Source organism: Lissotriton helveticus, chromosome 6, assembly GCF_964261635.1.
Source record: "Lissotriton helveticus chromosome 6, aLisHel1.1, whole genome shotgun sequence".
Classification (NCBI taxonomy): Eukaryota; Metazoa; Chordata; class Amphibia; order Caudata; family Salamandridae; genus Lissotriton; species Lissotriton helveticus.
Genome location: NC_136067.1, coordinates 1,120,488,954 through 1,120,511,491, shown reverse-complemented (window position 1 = coordinate 1,120,511,491; position 22,538 = coordinate 1,120,488,954). Strand labels below are relative to the sequence as shown.

The 22,538-nt window shown below is 44.0% G+C and overlaps 1 protein-coding gene across 3 annotated transcripts in view; it reads left to right on the top strand.

Moving 5' to 3' along the window:
* SYNE1 (spectrin repeat containing nuclear envelope protein 1) overlaps positions 1 to 22,538 on the top strand; it is a 2,361,447-nt gene that overhangs the window by 2,195,462 nt on the left and 143,447 nt on the right. For all 3 annotated transcript variants that reach the window (XM_078648775.1, XM_078648773.1, XM_078648774.1), the window contains 2 exons: positions 2,211 to 2,361; positions 5,330 to 5,512. In XM_078648775.1, the coding sequence (XP_078504901.1) occupies positions 2,211 to 2,361; positions 5,330 to 5,512 (334 nt within the window). The remainder of the gene's footprint in view (positions 1 to 2,210; positions 2,362 to 5,329; positions 5,513 to 22,538) is intronic.

The following is a 22,538-nucleotide window of genomic DNA, read 5'->3' as shown; positions in this document are numbered from 1 at the left end:
GCAATAGACCATGCATCTTGGTGACGAGTAGACATGCTTCCGAAACTCCCATGCTTAACCAATGAAAAGCAGATTAGTTGAGCCTCGAGAAAGTATTAGAACACAACACAATGCCCAAACTCTCAAACAACACAATGACACCATTTTTAATCTTTTACAACCTGCATGATAAAAATGTCATGTTTGGATCCAATCATGCCATCCGTGATGCACGTTCACACTGGTTGAGGACAAACGTCTCTCTGACTAGCCATGCTTTCGATAATTGTACTCTTCAGATCATGAAAGTACAGACAGCCCAACCTCCTCACTGAAGGTGTGGCACTAATGTTCTAGCACCGAATCCAGAGTGTGAAATCTCATATTTGCAGCACTTGCAGATGCATTCTGGTAATGATATTTCATCACTGCAGGCTGGTTGAAGTTGCATTGATTTCTCATAGAAGCCCTCTGTAGGCCTGCACTCTTGCCTTTGATGTGAACCCATAAACAGGCACTTAACAGACTGTGCCTTCCTATCAAGGTGAGTTACACTTTTAATCCTGAATGATTTGTATTTTACCAGCGTGTCCTTCCCTGGGGGCTGTGATATTTGCACAATATCGCCAAGTTGTTAAGGAGTTGCTGCCTCGATGGCACTTCTCCCCTCCCACCCACCAACATATCAGACCCATTTAAAGAAGCTAGTGTAGACATACCTCGCCCATGTGCGCATAATACTTCATTCAAGCCGTGCAACTTGCTATGGAGACATATCCCTATAACAACTTTGATTGGACGCACAGTGGACATCTGTACTCATCCCAATGCAACCAGATGAAAGGGAAAGTCCTTCAGCACAGATATCAGTGCTCAATACACTACATAGATCTGTGACACTGTCGGACATATCTTACTCGTGCCACACATCAAATGATAAAAAAACTTTAGCGCACAACACATTGGGCAGACCTGTGCTCATTAACCATTTTCAATTAATCCAGACCACCTTGTCTCCAGTCAGTGTAAATTCCGGATCCATAAAGTGCCTCCAGCCTCTGAAACTGAGGACCACACACACGTACAAGTTCGCTATTTTAGTGCTGGTAATAACATATTTTATTAAAGCACTAGATCAATAGTCAGTATTAAGGTATTACTCATGTTTTCTTCTTTCATCTAATAGCAAACTGTGAAATATTTAATTAACTATAAGATATCCATATTTGCGTTAAGTGCCATAGCATCAGATACTTGGACTGCTTACCTCGGTATTTACCCTGTGTTTAAAATTTAAAAAGACACAAACTCTCGCTTTTTTTGGCTGAAGTTCTGTCTTCGTTCTGCAATAGGGAGGACAATTCACAGGAACTAATGAAAGTGATCTTTTTAGGGGCAGGATTTATTACATTTTATCCGTAGTTTAACTTTAACATTAGTGCTACATTTTTTCGAGGAGTATTCGCTACAGGCTTATCTCTGCTTTTTTATTGGAAGAAAGGAGTGCAGGTTTTCATACAGCGCGTCACTGCTGCTGGCGGCATCCTGCAAACTAGCCCTCATTTTCCTCAAAAGTAAGATAACTATGGCAAATGTTTTACAAGGCAGTTGTTCAACTTCACTGCGCACGTTAGGATTCACTGTGCAGGTGTTTATGTGTGGGAGCGTGGTTTGATTTTGCGCAACCTTGAAGCCTCTGTGCTACGTCCAAGCAAACGTGGAGTTGCAATGGACGCCTTTCAGTAACTAAATTGTGAGAATGCAGAACATGTCCCTAGTAGGTTTTCACAGATTCATTTTATTGAGAGCATCTTTAAAATACTGACATGCTTTATTTAAGAGAATCTCGTACGGTGTCGATTTGCTCATAATTAGAGCCACCACTTAAAACACATATACTATAGTTGTGCAGCTGTGGCGTAGTGCAGAGATCAATGCATGTCCAAGAGTGTCTCTGAGTGCAGTGTTGTTTACACAATGCTAGCATTAGCGGTCGCTGTATTGGTAAAGGGGGCTGCTGCCAGAAAGCAGCTGGTTAGTTCCGGTTCAGGCAGACCCACATCTACTTCGCCTGGTTTTCCTATATTGCCAGAAAGTCAGATTTGAATTGGAGCAGCTGTTGCTTGTTGATCGAGCACTGCAAGCTAGCAGGTCACTCCAGTGCGGCCAGGCACCTTTTGTGTGCCGTTTCTTTATACTCGGCAAATGCTATTTTCTTTTTAAATTCATAGGATTGAGGAGACCTGGCGCCTATGGCAGAAGTTTCTAGACGACTACAGCCGCTTTGAAGACTGGCTGAAGGTGTCGGAGCGGACGGCCGCCTTCCCCTGCTCGTCGGGCGTGCTCTACACCGTGGCCAAGGAGGAGCTGAAAAAGTTTGAAGTGAGTTCTGCCGGCGGAAGTGAAATTTGCAGCGATCATGTTGCAGCAGCAGCTGCCTGAGCCTGATGTCAGGCCCACATTGTGTGTGGTGGTGAGGTGTCCACAGCAGCTGCACTTACAGTGCACGGCTCTGTCCGCCAGCAGCCAACAGCAAGCGACAGCACACACCACAGCCACAGCTGCCAGGGTTGAATGTTTGTTGCCCTCTTGTACGATGATCTGTTAAGGAAAGTATGTATGTGTGGTTAAATATGAATTCACAGTTTCCCTTATAAGCTACACAGCAACATTCAGAAGTAAAGCTATCCCATGACCAATAAGTTGTATTCCTCGCAGACGAACAGGGTAACATGTTTTTTTTTTCTCCAGCGGCTAGTAGTTTAGTCCGAAAACTAAAAGTATAAGCAAAATATTCTGCAATGTTAGAAGATGGAATTTTGTATGCCCCTCAGCCCATGACATCCTCTCCGTTTTTAAGCCCTTTGTATCATAAACCTGACTGTAATTCCTTCAAGTTCACCACAAATGTTCCTTTCCTGAGACCTTTCAGGTGAAGTGCTGGTGCTTTGACTACCCAGTAGCATAAAAGAACAGGACAGATAAAATGTGTTTTGTTTAAGCTTTAAAGGTGACGTTGCTCTTAGCGCACACTTAACGACAATGATGAAAACACTATTTACACAGCAACAGACAGTGGGCCAAATGTTTGACCCTTTCATTTAGTGCCTCGCAATTTGTGACACATTGCGAGTCGCAAATTCCGAGGCTCTAAATGAAATGTACGACAGTGGGCCAGATGTACGACTCATTTTTGCATGCGCAAACAGGTTTTGTGAAGCCGTTGGCACATGCAAAAACCTATTGGGCCATGTACATAGCCTATTTACTGAGTCGCAATTTCTTTGCGACTCGCTTAATAGGTTTTACAACTCGCTATTTGGAAGGGGCGTTCCCTTCCAAATAGTGAGTCTCAAAACCATGTACAAATGTTTTGCGACCGCAATTGTGGTCGCAAAACACTTGCAATTACCACTTACTTCAAGTAGATGGTAATGCATGCGCAAATGGGAAGGTGTCCCCAGGGGACCCCTTCCCCTTTGCAAATGCATGCAAAATTATTTTTTGAGGGCAGGTAGTGGTTGTCTGCCCTTAAAAAATGAAATGAAAACGTTTCATTATTTTTTTTTAAATGCATCCCGTTTTCCTTTAAGGAAAACGGTCTGCATTAAAAAAACAAAAAATACTTTATTTAAATGTAGTCCCAGACGTGGTGGTCTGCTGAGCCCAGCAGGCCTCCATCCCTGGGAGGACTGGCATTCCCAAAGGGCTCGCAAATTGCAAGAGGCTCATTAATATTAACGAGCCTCACAATTTGCGACCCCATTGGGAATCGCAAACAGTATTAAACACATTTCATTTAGGGCCTCACAATTTGCAACTCGCAATGTGTCGCAAATTGCGAGGCGTTAAATGAAATGGTCGTACATCTGGCCCAGTGTGTTAACACTGTTTTGCAATTCCCAATGGCGAGGCTCATTAATATTAATGAGCCTCTCGCAGTTTGCGAGCCCATTTGGAATACCAGTCCTCCCAGACATGGTGGCCTGCTGGGCTCAGCAGACCACCATGTCTGGGACTGCTTTTTAATAAAGCTGTTTTTTTTAAATGCAGCCCGATTTCCTTAAAGGAAAACGGGATGCGTTTTAAAAATAAATAAATAAATGAAACGTTTTTGATTCCTTTTTTAAGGGGAGGCAGTGGTCCCTGGTACCACTTCCTGCCCTTAAAAAAGTATTTTGCAATTTTGCATGCATTTGCAAAGGGGAAGAGGTCCCCTGGGCACCCCTTCGCCTTTGCAAGTGCATTACCACCTACTTGAGGTAATTGCGAGTGTTTTGCGACTGCAATTGCGGTTGCAAAACATTAGTACATTGTTTTGAGACTTGCAATTTGGAAGGGAGCGCCCCTTCCAAATAGCGAGTCGCAAAAAAATTGCGACTCACTAAATGGGCTATGTACATGGCCCAATAGGTTTTTGCATGTGCAAACGGGTACGTAAAACCCGTTTGCGCATGCAAAAATGGGTCGTACACCTGACTCATTGCATCTTATTAGGTTATGTCCAGGCACAACACTCTTATGCTTCCTACCGCCTGTGCCACATGTTGAACACTCAAAGAAAGTATCGCTAGGCTCACAACACCCACCATGGTGTCAGCACTCCCTTCCAGCCACCTCTTTCTGCCATCACCAACAAAGACATTGGAACACCGCCTTCCAGCATTCTGTAGAGCGACTGATGGCAAAGATCCTTCCTTCGGGACATAGTGACAATCGTGTTCCAAGATAACCCTTTGTGGTAGTTCTGATGGCTGGTTCCCTTGTTTGTTTGGGCAAAGGTGTGCCTGGTGGCTCGTTGTACTGTGGCATCCACTACAGGGATCTGAGTTTAACCTTATTGTCATCTATATGAATCCCAGCTGGTCCACTGAGCCTTTGATCCTCCCAAGGCGATGTGATTTCTGTTGGGTGACAATATCCGTTAGCAGCAGCAAGAAGGTCCTTGGAATAATTGTGTGTGCTACAAGTAGACATGTCGTATAGAGTGGAGAATATATAACGTTTCTCTGAGTTTCACACTTCGTATGGCTATACTAAAGAACAGCCTTTGACATTTTCCACTCAGAAGCATGTAGTAGTAGTATATAGTTTTATTCGGTTTTCTGCATTGTACAAACATGTACAAAATATTTTAAAATAATGCAACAAATTATAAATAATAATATAATAATAAATGCGAAGTACATGATTTCTTGATGAATAATGATATTCAAATATACGTTGTAACTTGAATTCAGATTTATCTTTAAATCAGAATTATCTTTTTAGTAGTTGAGTGTAATACTAGATTTATTTTAATGAAAAATTAAGGTGCATACCCTGTTGATTTCTGTTTTCTTGACTTCAGGCCTTTCAGCGTCAGGTCCATGAAAGCCTAACCCAACTAGAGCTCATAAACAAACAATATCGTCGACTGGCCAGGGAAAACCGCACAGACTCTGCCAGCAAACTGAAGGAAATGGTACATGAAGGCAACCAGCGATGGGATAACCTACAGCGGAGAGTCACATCCATCCTGCGCAGGCTAAAGGTATGGTCAGTGTTTCTCTACCTGTGTGATCAGTGATGTGTTTTTGGCATTCTGCCCTGATTAATGCTAATTCTGTGTGCATGGTAAACTGTTACCATGCTGAAAAAGTTCATGGCAACCACCTTTTCAGCATTGTTCATTGGATCATAGCTTTTAACAACTAACACAATCAGAGTACATTTTAGGCACTTCTGCTAGACGTGGCATCCATTCTCTTACAACCAAAACCTGTAACTTTTCATGTTTGGGAACTTAATCCTGCATTGTAGCTAGATTTGTGTCTTTGTCGACAATTGCAAAAAGTTAAGATATAAGGTGCTCTCCGAATTGTATCTGCCTTTTCGAGGCACAGCCATAAGATGCCTCTTAACTAATTCACCATAGAGATCTTTTATTTACATGAATTCTTCCCATGTTTAGGAAATTGGTACTTTTAGTATGAGCACCCTCCAAATTTTCGACTGATGCTGTTATTTTTTCGACTCTGTAGTGCACTGGGCCCTGCTGTCCAGGCACCAGTGCATGTGCTCTGACCCCTCAAAGTTGTGTACAATCGGCTAATACCCGATTGGCATACTTAATTTGCAAGTATATTTTACAAGTCGTACCCAGGGCTAGTTTAATGTCACTCGTGAGCATCATCAATTAATTGTGCCAGCATTACAGTGGCAAGGTGAAAACATAGCTCTAGTTCTGAAATTGCAGCATAATCAGGCAGCCTCTAACCGGCCAACTCAACGTGACAAAATGACCCCTTTTGCCAAGTCCAAACCTACCTTTTTAATATTAATGAGTCACCCCTGAGGCAGGCTGTGGCAGCCCACAAGACAGGGTGCTAAATATTGAAATTAAGATCATATTTCTTGTGTGCTCGACAAGCCTTGACAGTGAAAGAAATGTACGTTGTGAGGAAATGGGGTTTATTAAATGGCGTGGTTATGCAACCTCACAGTGTAATACCCTTGCCCGCCCTTTAGAACCCTTATGTTTCGCCTGTCGAACCCATAGCTCAATCCTGAGTAGCTGTGGCACTGAGCAGCAAGGCTTACCCAGGGGAACAAGTGTAAAGCATTTAAACCACACCAAAACAATTGAAGAAGAAACTGATGCAACACTCACATGAAATCTAACACCAATTTATACAAATAGACCACATTTTAATTAAAATTTGGGGCCAGATGTACAAAAATAGGAATAGTGTTTCTCCAGTATTCGATCTGTCATAGATTCACATGCTTAAATCATTCCCTGTCGTCGAAGTGGGAGTCCCACTGTACAACTAGAAAAGCAGTGTCATGTTAAACATAGCTTGAGAAGGTCATAAAGCCTTAACTTCAGTAACATACCCCTTTCATGTAAAAAAAAGCCAAACTTCAGCCAATCAGGTTGCAGCACCCTCAACAACACTTTCCTTAGATGCTTCTGTCATCTGATTTTCTACTGCATAATGTGTGAGGGAGTCTCCAGTGAGCGCTGCTCAGTTCAACCTACTACTGAATCTTTAGAGAGTTTAGTGTGTGTGTGTATATATGTATATATATATTCACTGAAAAAACCACAGGTTTCAGGGACGTTATAGTTAGTTGGACATTTCAGTCGTACAAAACCAGAGAAATTCAGCCACTATAGTTAGTTGAGCTAACTATAACTCGCGCCCTCGCAATGCACTGCTGATGATGTCACATATTACACCCATGACATGGTCCGTGACATCACTGATGACATCTCAAATGACATCACTGATGACATCATCCACTTAACATCTGATGCACTTCCTCACACCCTAATATAACCTTTCCTACACCTACTCAAAAATACAGACTAACATTCTTGAAACCATAGACACGCCAATACCAGTTACTACATACCCACTCACTGATTCATAGTTCTACAGACATCCACTCACTCACCCATACAGTCACTCATACATGCAGTCACTGATCAATACAGCCACTGATATATGCACTCATACACCTATACAGCTACTCACACACCGCCACTCACCCAAAGAATCAACCACTCTCACAATCACTCACTCTCACATATACTCACTTATATACTCCAACACTCGTAGATGTACCATTGAGACATCCATTCACTCACCAACACAGCTACACACGCTCACCCACCCATACAGCCCCTCACAGACGTACTCATGAACCCATACACCCAATGAATCATCCCACATATATGCAGGGAGGCACACATCCCCACCCACCCACACAGACAATCAGGCACCCATACAGGTACTCAGAAAACCAATCATTAACCCATATCGACACTCATGTAGCTACGCACCAACCCATGCAGCCACTTACATACCAACTGACAGGCTGATACAAACATTCACACAGATTAGTCACTCACCCATGCATTCACTAAAACACATTTAATCACTCACTTGTACAGTCTGTCAAACACCTACTAAATCATCCATTCAGACACTCATACACTCACTCATTTTTCAATACACCTTGGCGTATATATAGATAACATTCTTAAGCTTTTCAGAAACACTCAGTCACTGGATGATGTCATCGGTGATGTCATTTGAGATACCATCAGTGATGTCATGAGTGATGTCACTGACCTTGTCATGAGTGATATAATATGTGACATCATCATCAATGCATTGCGGGGGCGCGAGTTATAGTTAGCTCAACTAACTAGAACAGCCACATTTCTCTGGTTTTGCATGAGTGCAATATCCAACTAACTATAACATTCCTGAAACCTGTTGTTTTTTCAGTGAATTTCTAAGGTTTTTAAATGCTAATTACTAACTATAACTTACCTTAAACCTATGTTTTTTTTCAGTGAATTTCTAAGGTTTTTTAAATGCTAATTTATAACTATGATGTAGTAGTTGCTCTTGCAGAGTGGTGCCGAAAGGGGGTGGGCTTGTGACCAGCGCTCAGCAATTCCGCTGCGTAGGACTTACAGGAGGTATCAGGAGGGTAAACAGTCAAAATATCGAGTAAAAAATATCGAATGGACATAATATCGAGTTTAAAATATAGAATGGACAAAATATCGAATGGACAGAATATAGACATCAAAAATACTATTTTTAAGGTAAGTAATGTAATATCGAATGTTAAAAATATAGAAAGTTAAAATAACCTATATATAATATAGGTTATTAAAATTATCGAATATTTAATAATATTGAATTTTTTTATAGTGTTTTTTTGTTATTGTATGTGTGAAAAGTGTGTATTTATGTTATAATTTATTTTAATTAATGAAGTTTTTTTTTAATTTTTGCGTAATGTAATTCTGAAGCGGGTTGTGGGTTTATAGGGGAATAGGGTGGGAAGTAATTGAATTATAATTAAATAAATATGTACATGTATTTATTGGTATTCATTTTGAATTAATTGTTAATTTATATTTGGTAATTCATTACATTTTAATTGGCAATTAATTTTAATTAATTGATTAATTGCTAATTATGTTAATTTTACTAATTTATTTTCTGTAGCGGGTTGTGGGTTTATAGGGGAATTGGGTGGGAAGTAATTTATTTATAATTAATTAAATAATGTAAAAATATTTATTGGTATTTATTTAGAATTAATTGTTAATTAATTTTATATGGGTAATTAATTAAATTTTAATTGCCAATTAATTTTATTTAATTGATTAATTGCTAATTATGGTAATTTTACTAATTTATTTTCTGTAGCGGGTTGTGGGTTTTTAGGGGAATAGGGTGGGAAGTAATTTATTTATAATTAAATATATAATTCAATTTATTTAATTGTATTTAATTTGAATTAATTGTTAATTAATTTTTAATTGTTAATTAATTAATTGTTAATTTGTAATTAATTTGTATTAATAGGTAACTAATTGTAATAAATAATTTTAATTTGTAATGTTAATTGATTAATTATTATATTATATTAAATTGGTAATTACTTTTAATTATTTTTTATAGATATTAATTTATATTTTTTTAAATAATATATGAAGTATTTACTTTCCCTACTGTTGCACTCTCTGGAGTGGGAATAGTACTTTTTACCCCTACGCTATCCAACGCTTTCCCTACTGTTGCACTCTTTGGAGTGGGAATAGTAATTTTAACCCCTACGCTATCCAATGCTTTCCCTACTGTTGCACTCTTTGGAGTGGGAATAGTAATTTTAATCCCTACGCTATCCAATGCTTTCCCTACTGTTGCACTCTTTGGAGTGGGAAAGTAATTTTTACCCCTATGCTATCCAACGCTTTCCCTACTGTTGCACTCACTGGAGTGGGAATAGTAATTTTTACCCCTACGCTATCCAACGCTTTCCCTACTGTTGCACAAACTGGAGTGGGAATAGTAATGTTTACCTCTACGCTATCCAACGCTTTCCCTACTGTTGCACTCACTGGAGTGGGAATAGTAATTTTTACCCCTACGCTATCCAACGCTTTCCCTACTGCTGCACCCACTCGAGTGGGAATAGTAATTTTTACCCCTACGCTATCCAACGCTTTCCCTACTATTGCACTGTTTGGAGTGGGAATAGTAATTATAACCCCTACGCTATCCAACGCTTTCCCTACTGTTGCACTCTTTGGAGTGGGAATAGTAATTTTTCCCCCTATGCTATCCAACGCTTTCCCTACTGTTGCACTCTTTGGAGTTGGAATAGTAATTTTTACCCCTACGCTATCCAACGCTTTCCCTACTGTTGCACCCACTGGAGTGGGAATAGTAATTTTTACCCCTACGCTATCCAACGCTTTCCCTACTGTTGCACTCACTGGAGTGTGAATAGTAATTTTTACCCCTACGCTATCCAACGCTTTCCCTACTGTTGCACTCTTTGGATTGTGAATATTAATTTTTACCCCTACGCTATCCAACGCTTTTCCTACTGTTGCACTCTTTGGAGTGGGAATAGTCATTTTTACCCCTACGCTATCCAACGCTTTCCCTACTGTTGCACTCACTGGAGTGGGAATAGTAACTTTACCCCTACGCTATCCAACGCTTTCCCTACTGTTGAACTCTTTGGAGTCGGAATAGTAATTTTTACCGCTACGCTATCCAACGCTTTCCCTACTGTTGCACTCATTGGAGTGGGAATAGTAATTTTAACACTCTTGCTATGCTACGGTAATAATATTGTATATTTTTTAATAATATTATGTTAATATATATATATGTTTTAACAAATAAAATTGTAATTTTTTTTATAACTTAAATTAATTATTTAATAATTTTAAGGTTATTTAAGTATTTTTAAGTATATTTTAGTTATTTATTTTTAATATTTTTTTAATTTTACATTAATTTTAATAAATTCGATATTTTTACAAAGTACATATTTTTAAACAATATTTTTGATTCGATATTTTTGTACTTACCTGTTTGTAGATAGGACTTCGATATTTTTGGAGTCGATATTTTGTAGTCGATATTGTAAATGCCTATATTTTTGTAGTCGATATTATGTCAGTGATCCATCAGGAGGGCTACTTAGCCCCAAACTCCCTCAGGAGTGAAGTGGACTTCATTCCCGAACCCATAGTGTGCCAGGAAGTGCATTTGTAGAGTGGTGAAGAAAGGGGGGCGTGGCCTCTGAAGACCTCTTAGCAATACCACTGTGTGGGACTTAATGGAGGTAGCAGGAGTGTAGTTGGCCCCCAAGGACGTCCATGGGGGCCAACTACCCCTCCTATTACCTCAAGTAAGTCCCACACAGCAGCAATGGTAAGTTCTCATAGCAGGCCAGGCTCCTTTGTCCACCATTCTACAAACGTTCTCCCTAGCGCGCTCTGGGAAGGGGATTAAAGTCCCTTTCGATGGTAGGGGTCCTTAGGGGTCAACTAGCCTACCTGACACCTCCAGTAAGCCCCAGATAGTGGGACTGCTGAGAGGTGCACACATGCCATCACCCTTTCTGCGATGCTAGGGGTCCTTAGGGGCCAACTAGCCTACCTGACACCTCCAGTAAGCCCCAGATAGTGGGACTGCTGAGAGGTGCACACATGCCCCCTTTCTGCACCACTCTGCAAATGCGCCTCCTGGTGCGCTATTGGTTGGGAGATGAAGTCCCCTTGCCTCCTGAGAGTTCCTGGGGGTCAACTAGCCCTCCTGTTATCTCGAGTAAGCCCCACACAGCTGGATTGCTGAGAGTGGTCCGAGGCCATGCCCCCTTTTTACACCACTCTGCAAACTGGCCTCTGGGCGCACTGGTGCCCAGGGGATGAAGTCCACTTTAGTCCTGAGATCCTCAGGACATGAGAGGACCTCTTCGCCCCACCAGCAATGCGCCAAGAGGTGTGTTTGCAGAGTGGTGTAAAAATGGGCGTGGCCTCCGACCCCCTCTCAGCAATCCCACTGTGTGGGGCTTACTGGAGGTACCTGGTGGGCTAGTTGGCCCCTAAGGACCCTTAGGATTCAAGGGGACTTAATCCCCAACCCAGAACACGCCAGGAGGCATGTTTGAAGAGTGATGCAGGGAGGGGCTGGGCCTCTGGCGAGATGCCAGCTTCTCCATTCTTTTTTTTTTTTTTTTTTTTTTTTAGAAGGGGGCTGTGTGGCTCCCCCTTCCTTTAATAGTTTTTGGGTCCCTGGAGACCCCATCTCCCCGGGCCTGACCCATTTTTTATTGAAATAATAAAATAAAAAAAACAGGTTCCCCCTCCTGAGGCCGATTATGGCCCCAGGGACCCCATCCCCTGGGACATGGGCATATATATATTTAAAAAATATAATTTTTTAAAGGAGGGGAGCTGTGTGGCCCCCCTCCTGAGGCCTTTTTCGGCACCGGGGACACCACCCCCCGGGGCTGTGCCTCGTTTTATTTATTTATTTAACAGGGGGGCCGCGTGGACCCCCCTTCCCTGGGCCACTTCTGTCCCCGGGGACCCCATCCCCGGGGCCTGGCCTCATGTTGGGGACCGCGGGGGGGAGCCCAAATGCCCCCACGGTCCCAGACGGCTCCCCTCCCCGCCTCCTGTGGGAGCCGGCATTGCTTTTTGGACAAGGGGAGCTGCTGACATGCAGCCCCCCTTGTCTAAAAGCAATCTGCTTTGCTTCATGGAAGCAAGAGCAGGTTTCCTGCTCTCGCTTCCATGAAGTAAAGCAGTGTTTGCAATGTCCCGGGGGTGGGCACCCTGGGACATTGCTGGAGCTGGCCCTGGGGGTTGGCAGTCCCAAGGGCCAAGGAGGGCTCCAGGAGGGGGGCTGCGTGGCCCCCCTCCCATCATGTTTGAAGCCCCAGTGAGGTAGTGTTCCCGGGGCAGGGAGTCCACTATGGACCCCATATTCAATTTTCAAAATGCCCGGGGAGGTGGTCCCCGGGGCAGTGTGGGGGGAGGCAGAAGCCCCCCTGACACTACTTTAAACAAATTGAAGCCCCGGGAAGGTGGCGGTCCACAGGGCTTGGGGGGGCCCGCAAGACTGCCCCACCCTTAATTTTAGTCCACCCCGGGGAGGTGGCTGTCCCTGAGGGCAATGTGGGGGGCAGGAACCCCCATACCTATTTATTTCAATTGAAGCCCCAGGAGGTGACGGTCCCCGGGGCTGTGGGGGGCCCACAAGCACATAATTGCAATAATGCCCCGGGGAGATGGCGGTCCCCGGGGCAGCGTGTACCCCCCTCCCACACATTAATAACAAAGCCCCAGGGAGGTGGCGTTCCCGGGGCTGCGTTTACCCCCCTCACGCACATTAATAACAAAGCCCCGGGGAGATGGCGGTCACCGGGGCTGCAGGGGCCCCCATGAGTCACTGTCTGCTAATTAAACTTTGCCACCGGGACTTGGCCCACCCGGGGTCTCATTACAACGAAGCGCAGGAGCCCGCGCTTCGTTTAAAAAAAAAAATTCTGCCTGATTCACGCACCCAGCGCGAATCCCCCGAAAATATTTTTTTTAATGCTTTTTTGGGCCCTGGGGGTCCCTCTGGGACACCCTCAGCAGGTCTAGGGGGTCAGGGTGTTTCTACCATGTCCCCTTTTCTTTTTTTATCGTTTCTTCCCCTTTTTTTTTCAGACTCAATGTTACCGAGTCACAAGATGGCTGCCAACACTTTTTGGTTTGGAGTGTTGACAGCCAATCAGAATGAAGCTCGTGATCGGGAGGGTTCGCAGATTCACCGCGGTCACCAGATATCAATATTTGTGATTTTTAAGTTACTCAGGAACTACTGAACAGATTTACACCATTTAAAGCAAAGAGTGCACTCTGGACCAAGAGCTACCCCTCTGCAAAATTTGGTGTAATTCCGTTCAGCAGTTCGGGCTGTAGCCGCGACAAAATTTCCTATGGAAATGAACATGGAGAGAATGCGTTTTGGGACCCCCCTTTTATTCTCGGCCCCTGCTTGACGATTCACCCCGAAACGTTCAAGACAAGAGCTGACCAGAGCGCCCCACTAGTTTTGAAAATTTTGCGGAGATTCATCAAATGGTGCCAAAGATATTGGCAAATTCAAAAAAAGCTTTTCCTATGCAAACTAGCTCCTAACTATAACTACCTACTGGCGCCTTTTCAATAAATCCATCAGCTCCAATATTAGCACCACCTGATATGGAGAAAAGGAGTCTGGACAAATTAGAAAGTGCTTTTCATCTATATATAAAATCACCACTTCCATATGCTGAACAAACCTGGCTCTATAATGTCCATACTGAGTGAGACGATTATCTCATTCTGGCTCCATCATCTCCAATAACACCACTGACGGATTCTCCTTCTGAGGATCTAGGAGGTTTTTATAATCTCTTAGAAAGAGCTGCAAAGAGATTTGACCTTCTGATGACTACCAAACAATCTAACTGTTTCTTATACAACTTCAAAGAAACTTATCGTAAGACCACCAGAGTTATCCCTATCGTGGATTTCATATGGGAGGAAGGTATTCAGACCATGAAAAATCTGGCATCTGATAGTGACATCCTGCCGCACATTCCTTAACTTTGAATTCTCCCCAGGCATCAGACTGGATCCAGAAAAGAAGAACAAGACCCTGCAGCTAGACTGTGTCTCTACCAGATAATATGTTACCGAAGGTAAGTAACTTGCTCAACAGAAGCAGCAGTGTTGCTACGTCTAGACAAAAAGTATAAAGCCCTGGAAAATTCTCCAGCTAGCCTGATTGGACATCCAAAACCCGACTCCATTGTCGCCCAAGCGGCTCAGTGCCTTTCAAAAAATCCATCAGCTCCAATATTAACACCACCTGATAGGGAGGAAAGGAGTCTGGACACATTAGAAAGTGCTTCTCATCTATGTTGGCATTGATGGTGCAAGCAGCTAATACATTGGCAGCACTTAGACGATATGACCGAAAGATGTGGTCAGACATGACGCCATACATAGATTGTCTGTTAGATGATGTCAAAGTAGGGGCCAAAAAGATCCTACAAGAAGGAGAGCAAGCCTCCTCTGAAATCATTGCCTGCACAATGGACATTAGTCCCAAAGGCTTCAGTAGGAGCAGCAGTCCTGCGGAGGCAGGAGTGGTTGAAGGCCACTTCTTTTAGACCGGAAGTGCAAAGCAAAATTTTAGATCTGCAATATGATAGTGAAGCTCTGTTCACAAACATTTTGACGAGGCCTCACAATCCATAAAAACAGATACAGCCAATCTTTGGGTACTCTATAATATGGAAAAATTAATTTTCGTCATACTCTAGGATGAGGACAGTTTTCTAATAGAGGTTACCAACCATACAGCTATCAAACCTACCAAGCTGTATTGCAGCTGTTTCGACCACAGTACCAGCATCGACAACCTCCTCAGCAGCATACATCAAGCAAACACAGAGACGAAAGCTGGGTTCACAGGGCATGGGTACAGGAAGGCAACAATGATTGACTACAGGGCCTGGCTACAGCTCTATCTCCTCCTAGATGCCTCGGAGGCAAAATATCCAATAACCTCTTTGAAAATAAAACATACTAATGGGTGTTGTATCTAATTGCATTCGGTTACACACTGGAATTTATTCAATAGCCACCTCCGACTCCACCCCTGAAGTCCCCGCAAAAACATCTGCATCTACTAAGGTTAGAAGTCCAGACCATGCTCACAAAGGGGCCATAAAACGAGTCCCTGGAAATCAGAAGTGAAGAGGCTTCTACTCCTGTTTATTCTTGGTCAGGAAGAAGTCAGGGGAAGGGAAACCCATTATGGATTGAGAAAATTGTACAAATATTTAAGGAAACAGACATTTCGTATGGTCATGATCCACTAGAGTTTCCGAACCATGTATCTTTACAAAATGCCTGGCTCCAAGAGCTGCATTTCTAAGACAGGAAGAACTCCACGTATTTCCATGCCTTGACGATTGGTTGATCAAGGCACCTTCCTATCACTCTGCAAAGAGGTCAACCAAAGCATGTTTATGTTTTTTTTTAAACAAATTAGGCCTTACGTCGAACCCACAAAAATTAGCCCTAAAGCTGTCCACAAAAATAGCGTTCCTGGGGGCTACACTGGATACAGTTCAGAACAAGGCATATCCAACACCAGAAAGACCAACAAGATTGATGCACTTGGCCATTCTAGTGATAGGGAAAAGGTCACTAATTTCTCCTATTCAAATCCCTGCTAGGGATGATGTCCTTATCCATTCCTTTGGTACCATTCTGCCGCCTCTGGTTGTGGCAGTTGCAAGAAGAACTGGATAGACAATGGAGCCAAGTGCCAAGGCCACTGAGGCACGCCTTCTCACTGCGCACAATCCCTGGATTCGCTCCAGATTATTATCCCATTTACATGAAACCCAAACAGATTATGACGCCTGCCTTTGTGAGGAACCGCTGACTGCAACATTGTACTCGCTGCTGTATCCCACTGTATATAACACGGCACCTTTCCTCTCACATTCCCTGCTGTGCGTGTGTTGCTTTGTGTATAATTCTTGCTGTTTTGTGTAGTGTTGTGCGAACCGGGCGCCATGGTTGTCTGACGGATGCACAACCATGATGGTAATCTACATCTTAAAATCGTACACAGACAGAAACCGACCAGGTTGTGTCTTCCCCCCGATGAAGGGGTCACGCTTGCTTCACCAAATGTCTTTTGTCTATCTGTGCTGTTTTATCCAAGAGCTGGTAGCAGACGAAATGTGTCAGCGCTGTTGTGGGGTTCTAGCGGGAATTGCCAGTCTAGTGAGCAGCTCCAGTGCCCAGATGTTGGCTTTCTGTTGCTTTTGTTTGCTCGGCATCACCAGACATTTGTCAGTGGCTTGATCTTGAGTGTGCCTTCAGAGTTGGTGTGATGCCAGCTCCTGACATCATCTGCTCGGAACGAGTCCCGCCCCCTCACCTCTAGAACAGGCGACAAGCATTTTACACTCCAGACTCTACCCTAAACCCCCTCTCAATCCTGCGCTATCTCGCTTTTTCTCTCACCTCCCTCCCCCTCTTCCCCCCGCATTCTCTTTCCTCTATCCTCGTCTCTCTCTGTTTCTTATTCTCATTCCCTCTGTTTTTCACTCTCTCCTTTCGCTCTCCGTCCTTCTCCCTTTTCTCTCTCTTTATTCTCAGCTCCCCTCTCTCTCCATCTCTCACTATTTCTCTCTTTGCCTAGACCGTGCAGAACTCAATTACGAGTGCTCCAGAGCCTCCTCGCAGATAAGGCACTAGATTAAAAAAAGTCCTACAAATCTCAGCCGTGATTTGAAAACTCCTTTTTATTTGTGTCTGCCTCCAGAAAGAGTCACATTGGCAGAGTTGGAAACATTTTCTTGACTGACAGCCAGCCAAACGGCCTGGCAGAGCTCTGCTCTTGGTGAATGCCAGAAAGGTTCGCATTTCTGCTGGCATGTATTTTTCTCCCATGTCTACTCACGAGATCCTAAAAAGACACCCCAAGCATCTTCATCTTGCTCATTGCAGATGCGGTGACCCAGACGTGCTGCCCACTGCGACCTGGCAGGCATCCGTATCCAGGGACACAACACCAATGCATGCTCCTCACGGCTCAGACCACCATGCCTGCTTGTCTCCCAGCCGCTCCCGTGCGGCCAGCGCCCCTCCTCGTAGGCTCCATCTCCCCAGCTCCTTTTGGCACTCTCTCCTGCTGTTTTCCATCTGCCCACTGACCCAATTTCCATATAAAAGGATTCCTTTGAGGAGGTGATGCTGCCTTTGCGATCTCTTTGATTCCCAAGGCTTCAATGAGGCCCGGAGTCATTGCATTGGGACGGCATGAATATGTGAAAACAACATTGGCATAGCGAATAGGTCTCGCCTTTGGAACCGTATAAGTATTTAGTTATGCAGTACAATATCCTTGGTGTGGACTGTGGGCGGAGGGGGAGCATGACGGCCGGAAGCTAACGGCCGTGACGGAGCTCCTACCCCTGTGTATGGCGTTCGAACGCAAACACTGCTAGAGGTATGCTGAAGCGTCAGTGATATCGCCTCCAGGATTGTTTCCTCGTTTTTTTTCTTTTTTAGAAACCTAGCGGCGGAAGCTGCTTCCCTACGCGATCTCTGTACACGGTATTGAGACTCTGTCACAAAAACGTGGATGGTCGGCAACATTTCAAAACTGGCGTGGTTCCGGGAACTCGGAGCAGCCAGGGAGTGGCGGCGAGATCCAAGGCGGGTGTCTCTTGGGCTTGCCGGACGGACGACACAATTGACATGTTTTGATGCCAAGGTGGTAAGGACAACCCCCGGTAATATCACCTGTGAAACGCCAGTTGCAGGCAATTTTTTTGGGAGTGGAGGTTGCGGCGAGTCTTTGATTAGCGCGCGGAAGACCACTAAGTACTGTGGGAAGGATATCCTTGCAGTGGGTAGCAGGGAGCGAGTAAGCTCCGGGGAGTACTCAGATTGCGAGGCGCTTTTCACACCGGCCCCATTGTTTGCAACACAGGTTTTTGGCAGTAAGGAGCAGGTTTGGGAGCCCTGCATGGAGGAGAGTGGAAGTAACGCTGTTAGCTTGTATGTGAGTAAACCGAGTTCCCCCTTGAAAGTGCCTACTGTTAAGGCAGGAGTAAGCCGCTACACTTTACGAAACCGAGCTGCCAATATAGTGCCTCCACCCCAGAAGCCATCGGTGATCCCACTAGTAATACAAATCCAGGCTACCTCTCGGACAGGAAAGGGGAATCACAGTAGCAACAACACCCCTTCGGTGAAAGGGAGAGGGAAAAAAAAGATAAAAGGCACCGTATCGGCTGCATCTAAGGTTACCCCCTCGTTAAAGTCATTCTATAAAGTCCTCTTGCTGTCTACTACAGACAGAGCGGGAAAGATGGCCTCTAATAGCACCTCAACTAGTATGGGACCAGGTACTGGTGCTAACATAACAACCACGCCTACGCCCTCCCAGCTAGCTCAACCACTTCAGTCTTCTTCATCTCCCATGGAAGATAGGGTTCATCCATCAATAGAACTCTCAAACAGTTTATCCGCCTTGGAGATACAAGACTCTGTGCAGGGGGGTTGGAATGTCAGAAGGAGGATGCAAATGGTTCTAAAGAAGACGACGGTCCTCAGATCACCGGGGAGGGCGTACATATAGGCCCTACTTCATCAATAGCGTCTACTCCTGTTACTTTGGCAGATATTTTGCTGGGATTAAAGGAGGACATGGGGAAGAGATTTGAAGAGATGGGGAAAAGATTTACAATTTCAGAGACCAATCGGGTCGCTATCCAGGCATCTTGTGAGGTGCTGGCCAGGAAGGTGGAGGAGGTTTCATTACGGACAGAGGCCCTAGAAGCGGAGTTGCCCAGGATTAAGGAAGTACTAAGCACCACTACAGTCCATATGGACAAGCTGGCGCAGCAAAATCGGGAGATGAAAGATGACATCGAGAGGCTTGAAAACCATGCTAGGAAGAATAATTTAAAATTCCTGAATGTCCCAAGGATATTGAAGGAGGTGACATCAAGGCATTTGTGGTGGCATTACTTAAAACTACAATCCTGAAGGACTCCACTGATGACGACTTAGACCTACTAGCTGATATCCAGAGGGCTCACCGGGACCCATATAGGCAGAACCCAGGGAGAGAGCGCCCCAGGAAGATCCTGGTGAACTTTCTGACATACTCTACCAAAGAGAGGATTCTGTCCATGGCATTAAAAACTGGTGCCATAAAGTCAACTTCCTTTTCCAGTCCGTTTTCTTTTACAATTCGTTCGGACATCTCGCATACAACCGCTACTAAGCAATGGGAGATGGGCAAGAGACTTGCAATATTTAACTCATTAGGAGCCCGCGTCCAGATGAAATTCCCTGCATCACTCCGCATAATGTGGAATAACCACATGTACAACATACGTCAGATTGATGAGGCAGATAGCCTTATCGAAAAGATCAGGGCAGGTAGTAGAGGGGGAGGCGGAGAGGTTGCAGAATAGATTCGGCAGCAGACTCTGATGTGGTAGCGGCCTATATGTAAAGGAGGATTTAGTATATCTGAAATATTTGGCTTTTCTTAATTTGATTCATTAACTTAGATCATAGGCACACTTGGGAGGCAGTAATGATCACTGCCATCAGGCAAAATTTAGTATGAAATTAATAATGTATTACATTTAACCATACACAGAGGGGGGGGGGTACCCGTCTAAGGGCGTATGCTCAAGAAGAAAGGGAGGGCTCCCCAAGGAGGGTGGGAGGGGACAGGGGCGGGGGGGAGGGGGGAGAAGGGAAGCACGGGTGGGGTAGCAAGGGGAGAAAAGAATAAAACGAGTCCTCATTTTATCACAATCTTCAGGGATTTCCCGATGAGTAGACGGGTGTTTGGTTGGTTGGCCAAGGAGGGAAGGATGGAGACTATAAATGGCCCATAACAAGGTATCTTTCATTTCGTGGAATGTGAATGGGCTTCAGTGTCCTGGGAGAAGGAGATTGATAATGAGTTTCTTGGAACAATCTTTGGCCAAAGTCATCCTCCTTCAGGAAACCCACCTAAGTTCTACTGAAAGTAAAGAGATCTTTGGGAAACTAAGATGGTTAAGTTCATTCTGTTGTTCTGGGCAGACTCGGGTAAACAAGGGTGTTACAATTTTGATTAAGGCCGGGATTAGGGGGTCTATAAAGTCAGTATTAACAGAACAGTCAGGGAGATGGGTTCTGGCACAAGCTGACTTCAGCGGTAGCGAACAGACTATTGTTTCCTATTACGGTCCAAATATAGATGATCCTACCTGGCTACTCAGAGTTCAGTCCAACGTAACAGGGGTCACCTCTCCCGTGATTATAGGGGGGGATTTTAACGTTCTTCTCGATCCTCGACAGGATCGATCTAATTATAGTCAACATGTCACTACCCCGCGTTCCTGGTGAGCCATGGTCAATATGATGCATGAGGTGGGTCTTATTGACCTTTATAGAATCAAGGGGGAGGCGACATCCGGTTTTATGTATTTCAGCAAAAAATATGGGCATGCCTCAAGATTAGACTATGTCTTGGTAGATAGGTTGGTTCTAGAGGCCATGCTTGATATAAAAATACTCCCTAGCATTCTTTCAGACCATGCTCCTATCATATTTACATCTCTGATTGGGAGTATAAGTCGAATTCCTATACCCAGATGGACTCTAAAAAGGGCCGTACTTTACAATCAGGATATAGTCGCCGCAGTTATTACAGCAACAAACAACTACTTTTTAGACAACACTGGTTCTGCTCCAATCAAGTTCATTTGGGATGCGTATAAGGGTCATGTTAGAGGTCAGATCCATAGCCTCACTAGCTCCAGCAACAAGGAGGAGGCGTTGAAATTTAAAAACTTGCTGGCAGATGCATCAAAGTTATGTTTTGCGAGTCCTTAATAGCTAATTTTAAGGAATCGCTGTTAAAGACTCGCAAAACGCGATGCATGTAGGAATCGCAATGTTATAAGCGATTCCTAAAAATTTCTTATTTGCGATTCGGTAATAGCTATTCGCTAATAAGGAATGGCATTCCCATTCATTCCTATGGGCCTAAAGGCCCATAGGAATGAATGGGAAAGCCATTCCTTATTAGCGAATAGCTATTACCGAATCGCTAATGTTCCGCTATTTCAAGGGTGTCCAAAGGACACCCTGTTGCACCCCTGAAATGGACCTGTGCACAAATGTTACACACACATGCCCTAAGGGCATGTGTGTGCGCAACATGTAACTTTGAAAAATGCACAAAAGTGCACTTTTCAAAGTTTTAGCAAATTACCACGAAGTTCAACTTCATGGTAATTTGCTCCCCCTATTAGCGAATTCGCTATTTTTTTCGGGTTTCATGCATTGCATTTAAGGAATCTTATTTTGGGATTCCTTAAATGCAAGAGCATTTTAAGGAATCACTATTTAGAGATTCCTTAAATTGCGATTTCTGCATTTGGGATGATGCATCCCAAATGCAAAAATACCGGGAGCAAACGGCCAGATTCTGAGAATCTGCCCGTTTGCTCCCGGTATTTACTTTGATGCATCTGCCAGTTGGAAGGTAAAATCTCTCTGTTAGAGAATAAAAGACACAGCGTTCATATAGATAACCTGCCACAGGTTTTAGCTGATTTAGAACTCCTCCGGCTGGAATATCGCGGGTTGTTGGATTTAAAAGTTAAGGCACAATGGGCTGTACACGCTATGGAGAACTACGAATATGAAGAAAGAACCAGGGCTATCCTGGCCAGTAAGATTAGAGCGGATCGGGTCAGGAATAATATAAATAGTCTAATTATTGATGATCAGGGAACTATATCATGCCATCAGGAGGATATGGAAAAGCACTTACCCTCACTGTTTTCTAAATTAGATGATGAGGATGAGTCCTCGCCAGACTCGGGCAATGCCCTACGGTGGCTGGAGAGCAAGGCTCTGACCAGATTAACGGATGAAGGTCGAGATATCCTTAATAGCCCCTTTACGGAGGAAGAAATTGGAGCGTATATTAAAAATATAAAGAACAACAAAGCGGCCGGTCCTGACGCTCTCCCTGGAGAGCTGTATAAAGTACTACAGGACACTTTGGTGCCATGGCTTTGTGAACTGTTTAACTATGTTTATAGCCCGGCGGGTAGGGCACCTCCCTCTTGGAAGGAGTCCACAATTGTGC